This window comes from Oncorhynchus mykiss, chromosome 10, assembly GCF_013265735.2.
Source record: "Oncorhynchus mykiss isolate Arlee chromosome 10, USDA_OmykA_1.1, whole genome shotgun sequence".
Lineage (NCBI taxonomy): Eukaryota > Metazoa > Chordata > Actinopteri > Salmoniformes > Salmonidae > Oncorhynchus > Oncorhynchus mykiss.
Genome location: NC_048574.1, coordinates 34,486,144 through 34,494,335, shown reverse-complemented (window position 1 = coordinate 34,494,335; position 8,192 = coordinate 34,486,144). Strand labels below are relative to the sequence as shown.

The window sequence follows — 8,192 nt, the reverse complement described above, 5'->3', positions numbered from 1 at the left end:
TAAATTTGTTTTGCACAGTAACTTGTCAGAAGTTATCAAAATGGCATCATGCTTCACCATTTGGGGCTCAAAGTGCCACTGACACATTTATACCTACTTTGCAGAAATGTGTAGTTAGGTAAGCTCCTCTGTGGGCCAGTGAGTGACCATTAAAAGGATGGTCGCACATAAAAACAGGAAGCAGTCACAGGACAGAGAGTGGTGTCTAAGTGAAGTGAAAAACATGACAGAAGTTTTACTTTATTGCTCATAGTATTTTAAAACAGTTAATAATAAAACATTGAGTTATGTCTTAGGTACTCACTTAAAAGCCTGTACATACAGTATCTGAAATTCACAACAGTATTACAGTTTGGTTTATAATTAGCTTTACCTATAGCTACATTGATTCAAATCAATATCTTTCAATAGATAAAAATAAAAAACATTTGAGCCAAATTCAAGGTCTGTTTTAGTACAGGAAGTTTTGGGAAAATGTGTCAAGGTCCACCCTGGGCAGTGTGCACCATCCTCCTCTGGGCAAAGCAGACCTTGATATTAGTAAGGAACGCAAGCGAGTGCCTGACACTGCTGTGTGTTCTGTGTCTGTGTCTCCTTACAGAGAAAAGACAGGAGAATGGACAGTGGGCAGTTATGCATACGTGTCACTGTGATTAGAGTATGCAATCCGATCTACAATAGCAACCCCCCAATGAGGATAATTTAAGGGTATTGGAAGTCTTACTCTGTATGGCAGTTACTGGTTCTGTTGAAGGCCTACCAGTCATCCAGGAGTTGGTCTGCTCACCTGGTCGCAGCATCGTTCTACGGAGGTGCTTGTTGAGCCGACAGGTGAAACGACACCATCTGGTAGGGGAAAAGCATTCAATCACTGTACCTCTATCCACGTCCAGTACTACACACATCTCTTAGCCCCAACCACATTTACATTTGTACATTTTAGTCATTTAGCAGACGCTCTTATTCAGAGCAACTTACAGGAGCAAATAGGGTTAAATTCCTTGCTCAAGCGCACAATGACAGATTTTTAGCACTTAGTCGGCTCAGGGTTTTAACCATTGACCTTTCGGTTACACCTAGATATATTACTTTACCTCAAGGGGAATAGGCTAGGAGTTTAAATGTTCTAAGTATTCAAACTAATTATAGAACCCTTGCTCTGTCACCTTTCCTGTGACAGAGCATTGTGCCTGTTCACCCTCTCTGCCGCCGCCTCCTTCTCATCCATCCATCTCTCCAGAAGCCCCTCTCTCTCTCCAGGCCGCTGCAAGCACCTCAACTCCCGCTGCTCCAACCGCAGGACTGCCAACTCCTTTGATTGGGTCTCCAATTCAAACTAACGCTCTGATAGGCTGGCCTGCAGAATGTTGCCCCCCCCCCCCCCCCTAGCTTGAGTGACAGCTTCCTTCTGATAGCGGGAGACTAATAGAAGATGGTGACATGAGTCTATGTAATTTTATATCAGACAACCTCACAACTAAGATCCCTCTCAGTTTCAGTATCTTTGTAGACAATGTCATGGATCCATTATTAAACCATATAGAGGACTGTACCATAATGTATAAACAGATTTCAATGGTTGATCACTTACTCTGAGTGGCAGTATTGAAGCTCTGCTTCTTTCAGGTACATGAGGGTGGTCAGGTCAGAAACTGTCCGAGAGAGCTGGGGAGGAAGAAGAGGAAGATTGGACTGGTAAGAGCAGGTCAAAAATAAGATAAACAATCACTGTTTTGATCCAATTCTGGGCAAGAAAGGCAAGGAGAAGCAATCTTGTGTACAAGGCTACTATGTAAGGGCTGGGTTGCCAGATGCAGCACAAGCGAAGACATCAGAGAATCCAATTGACTGGATGACATTGAATGGAACCAATGTAGCAGCAGCACCCACAACTCTCTTTCCACAATCTATGGAAAAGTGCACAAGAATCTTGAAACTGACCAAGAAATATGGGTTGAGTGGGACTGGATCCAGTAAGATAATTGACAGTCACCTTTTCTGTTATATGTTCACTCTCTCTGAGGTTGAGGTGCAATTCTCTGTGGTCAGCTGTCATTCCACCATATCCTTCAGAACTGTGGAAAATATTGATATATGGTTAGAGAATGCTGATGGACATCAAATCAAACATTAGGTTTGTATGTCAGTTGATCTTTCCAGATCAATAGGATGCATTGTTTGCATTACAACACATTTGCACAATTCTGGATTTCCTCTAGGTGTTTCCATCTCCTAGCCAAATCTGACCTTTACTCTGTTCCAGCTGGCATTCCTACCTGGGTCTCTGTGACTCATCCCAAAATGTCTCCCTTTAGTCAAGCCGCTCTGCTAATTTGGACACTGAAAAGAGACAATCACAACATGTTGGCAAATATATTCACAAATAACTCATTATTCAAATGTAATAAATCCACAGATAACTCTGACAATTTACAGGTGTTGAAGACACCAGTAAATGGGTCCTTTTGTTTACAATCTCTCTGGAACAGTCCAGCGCGCACGTGACTATTCTACCTTTCCATTGCCGTCTTTACTCTGAAGTTCTTATGGTAAAGTATTTAAACGACTTGTTGGAGGTTGCGATTGCTGTTGGCATAATTTTAAAACGTAAAATTGGCAAGAAACATTGTCAGTACTTGCATGTCTTTAGACTGAACACAGCGCCTGTCACAACGCTACCAAACATTCTACTGAGACGATAGAGGCGAAGCGAGAGATTTTTCTCTGCCCACGAAAATATTTGTTTGTTTGGAGGTCACTAACCACGTTTCCATCCGACAATTTCATGAAGATTAATTACATGGCGCATGAACAAAAAGTGACGACTCGGTTTATGGAAACATGAAATGCCGGTAAAATTGTATAAATGCCGAAATTCAATTTGTTCTTCAACATGGTGGGCTCTTTTTGTGTCGGTAAAATTAAATTATGGAGAAATGGCAGTGGAAACGCTTTTATGCGCAAATATTGCTATAATAACCATCATATCGAAGTAAATTTGGAGTCACGCGATGATATGTTGTGTGGTCCTCGCACATCGACTCGCGAAAGCATGCAGATTATTAGGCTACAGATGAACTTCACAGGGTGGTGAGTGAGTTTGATGCTCCTTTCCAATAAATAGGTTCTTATTCTGACAAATAATCTCGTTTTTATCCAGAATAATCTCATAATGAGTTGTTGGCTAGAGCGCATGTGCCAAAACCAGAGTGGGCAAATTGGATAATCACTGGATGACGACATCAATTGCACCATTGGAAAATATAGCTTGGACTGTAGCCTGTAAAAGCCTATTCCTGCTCTTTTCCCGCGATCCATCAAACACATTTGGTGTGTCATCATAGTGGTCTCTGATTTGAGGTCAGACTTGCTCAGGCAGAACAAATTTAAACCTGTGCCTTTTTTCAATGCTGATTTGAATGTCATTGAGAAAATAGAAGTGTCATTTTTTTCTGCAAATATCCTTTCTGGATATAAAAGTTATCCTCGAAGTAATCATCTAGTTTTTCAAAAGTATCTGTAATCTGATTACACAATTTTTGCTGGTAATGTAAAGTATTAAACATTTTTGTAATCCCTTACATGTAATCCGTTACTCCTCACCCCTGAAGGTAGACTATCACTGCAGACCGGTGGCGGTCAGTGCCGTTTAAAATGAGGGAGGATGATTTTTTTCTTATGAGCACGGCCTTATTTATATTACAGCATATTGGAAGAGTGTCACATATTCCATTCACCCAGTTCAATGTAACAGCGTTGCAACAGCATTACAACATGATACTCAAATTTTACCTATACCCATCACGAGGTTGCTACAACCTATGAATGAAAGTTTACAACGTAGGTGCACACAGGACAAGATAAAAATTGAGGTGACACATGGACACAGTGATATTCAATACAACCTTGCACACTCTTGCCTGCATCTAGCTGATCTAGGGTGTAATCATTAGTCCAACAGTTACAAACAAGTTTCTATTGGACATATTCAGGTATGTTTATCCCCATTTTGTTTTCCGGTTTAAGAAACATTTTTCTACAGAATCGGCGGAATGAATACACCCCTGATCACGCTTAAACACAGTTCACTTTCATAGCAGCCACGTTGTTTTCCTTTTCGCAACTATGCGCTCTCCTCTTACCTTGTCCAGTTCACTTGTGGACTTCAATGCACAACACATCAGCTGTATGTGACCAGGTGAAAAAAGCTTTCCAAGTCAAACCGCTACACACAGCCTACATTGTTGTCACCATGTTAGCTAAAGTAACGTCATAGTCAGCATAGCTAATAGAACTAATGCGTTAGTAAACCTGCTACAATCATGCAGTACAGTGTACAGTCAGTAAGCAGTTACACCGTGGGCCCCAGTTGCAATAAATTAGTAAAACCAAAAGCATACCTTGACTTGGAAGAGTTCCAGTGTTTTATTGGATGGGCATAGCCAGCTAGCTAACATAACATCCCTTTGTTTGAGCAGACTAAACTAGCTAGCTGCATTTGCAGTTTGTTTCTAGTAATCTCTCCTCCTTCAGGCTTCTTCTTCTTTGGACTTTATATGGCGGTTGGCAACCAACTTTAAGGTGCATTACCACTACCAAGTGGACTGGAGTGTGGACCCCAGTTCATCTTTTAATCACCCACGTGGGTATATGCCCCTAAAAAACAATGAGGAGATGGGAGAGGCAGGACTTGCAATGCGTCATAAATAGAATCAAGTTCTATTTTAACGCCTGGCTACGCAGGAGCTCGTTGACACGCAATGATTGAATAACATCTATGTGTACATTTATTTTGCAACACTCGTGCGACGCAAGCGGTGTGGTCAGCATGTAAGTCTATAGAAGGGGGTGAGAACCATGAGCCTCCTAGGTTTTGTATTGAAGTCAATGTGCCCAAAAGAGGACGGAAGCTAGTTGTCCACTGGCTACACTATGGTGCTAAACTACAGAGTGCTGTTGAGGCTACTGTAGACCTTTCCAAATTATGTGTTTAATCAGTTATTTGGTGACGTGATTATATTTAGTATAGTTTTATCTAAAAAATAATAACTTTTAAAATGTTTTTCAATTTTTATTTGAATGAAATTCACTGAGGAGGATGGTCCTCCCCTTCCTCCTTTGAGGAGTCTCCACTGTTGGACCCAGTGCTTGACTTGGATCAGCATCAACAGAGTGGAGACTGAAACGCCTACACCAGTAGAAATTCACTTTTTCGAGCTGAAAGACAATGGCTATGATGTTGCAGAACAATTTAAGTCAATAAGTAATCGTTTTATTGACTTAAAGTGACAAACACAAACAGAAAATTTGTGCCAACAATGCGTCTTTTCCTCAGTGGTGGAAAAAGTATACAATTGTCATACTTGAGTAATAGTAAAGATGCCTGAAAAGAAAATTACTCAAGTGAAATTCACCCAGTAAAATACTACTTGAGTAATAGTCTAAAAGTATTTGGTATTAAATATATCAAAAGTAAGTATCAAAAGTAAATGTAATTGCTAAAATATACTTAAGTATCAAAAGTAAAAGTATAAATTATTATAATTAATTTTTTTCCTTTTTGTGTACTTTTTAATTGTATTATTAAGCGATATTACAAATGCCTAGACTCCTCATGGTGTCTTGAAGTTCATTCCGACAGTTGGCTGGGTGACTTGCAGGTTCGACAAACTGCCAAAGTCCAGTAGCTTGAGCATCTCCTTGGTGTCTGGGTCGACCTCGATTATCTCCTGGTCGAGTGCAGACACCTCTGGGACGTAGTTGTCCCTCCTCTCCCTCTCCTCCTCCTGGAGCTTGATGGAGATGCCTCTGACGGGGCCCCTCTGGATGCGCTTCATGAGATGGGTCACATACCCAGCTACAGTGCCCTGCGAAAGTATTCGGCCCCTTGAACTTTGCGACCTTTTGCCACATTTCAGGCTTCAAACATAAAGATATAAAACTGTATTTTTTTGTGAAGAAACAACAACAAGTGGGACACAATCATGAAGTGGAACGACATTTATTGGATATTTCAAACTTTTTTAACAAATCAAAAACTGAAAAATTGGGCGTGCAAAATTATTCAGCCCCTTTACTTTCAGTGCAGCAAACTCTCTCCAGAAGTTCAGTGAGGATCTCTGAATGATCCAATGTTGACCTAAATGACTAATGATGATAAATACAATCCACCTGTGTGTAATCAAGTCTCCGTATAAATGCACCTGCACTGTGATAGTCTCAGAGGTCCGTTAAAAGCGCAGAGAGCATCATGAAGAACAAGGAACACACCAGGCAGGTCCGGGATACTGTTGTGAAGAAGTTTAAAGCCGGATTTGGATACAAAAAGATTTCCCAAGCCTTAAACATCCCAAGGAGCACTGTGCAAGTGACAATATTGAAATGGAAGGAGTATCAGACCACTGCAAATCTACCAAGACCTGGCCGTCCCTCTAAACTTTCAGCTCATACAAGGAGAAGACTGATCAGAGATGCAGCCAAAAGGCCCATGATCACTCTGGATGAACTGCAGAGATCTATAGCTGAGGTGGGAGTCTCTGTCCATAGGACAACAATCAGTCGTATATTGCACAAATTTGGCCTTTATGGAAGAGTGGCAAGAAGAAAGCCATTTCTTAAAGATATCCATAAAAAGTGTTGTTTAAAGTTTGCCACAAGCCACCTGGGAGACACACCAAACATGTGGAAGAAGGTGCTCTGGTCAGATGAAACCAAAATTGAACTTTTTGGCAACAATGCAAAACGTTATGTTTGGCGTAAAAGCAACACAGCTGAACACACCATCCCCACTGTCAAACATGGTGGTGGCAGCATCATGGTTTGTGCCTGCTTTTCTTCAGCAGGGACAGGGAAGATGGTTAAAATTGATGGGAAGATGGATGGAGCCAAATACAGGACCATTCTGGAAGAAACCCTGATGGAGTCTGCAAAAGACCTGAGACTGGGACGGAGATTTGTCTTCCAACAAGACAATGATCCAAAACATAAAGCAAAATCTACAATGGAATGGTTCAAAAATAAACATATCCAGGTGTTAGAATGGCCAAGTCAAAGTCCAGACCTGAATCCAATCGAGAATCTGTGGAAAGAACTGAAAACTGCTGTTCACAAATGCTCTCCATCCAACCTCACTGAGCTCGAGCTGTTTTGCAAGGAGGAATGGGAAAAAATGTCAGTCTCTCGATGTGCAAAACTGATAGAGACATACCCCAAGCGACTTACAGCTGTAATCACAGCAAAAGGTGGCGCTACAAAGTATTAACTTAAGGGGGCTGAATAATTTTGCACGCCCAATTTTTCAGTTTTTGATTTGTTAAAAAAGTTTGAAATATCCAATAAATGTCGTTCCACTTCATGATTGTGTCCCACTTGTTGTTGATTCTTCACAAAAAAATACAGTTTTATATCTTTATGTTTGAAGCCTGAAATGTGGCAAAAGGTCGCAAAGTTCAAGGGGGCCGAATACTTTCGCAAGGCACTGTATCTTGTTGCGCAGCTTCTTGCTGTGGATGATTGCGATCTCCTCGCACACCCTCTTGTTGGTGTGGAAGTAATTTCCCAGCCTGGTGTAGTACTTCTCAATGATGACACGGGCGGCCTTTTTCACTGTCTTAGTCCTGACTCGGGTTAGTTGAAGAGCCAAAGTATAAATTATTTTACATTCATTATATTAAACAAACCAGATGGCACAATTTTCTATTTACGGATAGCCAGGGGCACACTAACACTCAGACATAATTTACAAACAAGCATTTGTGTTTATTGAGACCGCCAGACCAGTGATGTTCTCTTGATAAGTGTGAATTGGACCATTTTCCTGTCCTGAGTACTTTTGGATGTCAAGGAAAGTGTATGGAGTAAAAAGTACCCAAAAAAGTAAGTATTATTTTGTTTAGGAATGTAGTGGAGTAAAAGGCAAAGTTGTCAAAAAATATAAATAGTAAAGTACAGATATATATTTTTAAACTACTTATGTAGTACTTTAAAATATTTTTACTTAAGTACTTTACACCACTGCTTTTCCAATTAAATGACATGCACATTTCTTTTTAGCCTACATTTAGTTTCAGGGCTGGGTTTTATTTGAATCGTACCACCCACCAGCACGGCATTGTTTATTAATCAGAACCACCTGCAAAGTTTGTGAGTCGCGACTGAGCTGAGCAATATAAAATATCATATTTGTCTGCAGC

The 8,192-nt window shown here is 40.7% G+C and overlaps 1 protein-coding gene across 1 annotated transcript; it reads right to left on the bottom strand.

Moving 5' to 3' along the window:
* Positions 1–5,578: 5,578 nt before the first annotated feature.
* LOC110534915 (40S ribosomal protein S17-like) lies at positions 5,579–7,624 on the bottom strand (the record flags this gene model as incomplete). Its single annotated transcript, XM_021619832.2, has 2 exons — positions 5,579–5,860; positions 7,483–7,624. Coding segments are annotated over 2 exons (390 nt in total), but the record flags the coding sequence as incomplete, so codon positions are not given.
* Between the last annotated feature and the right edge of the window lie 568 nt (positions 7,625–8,192).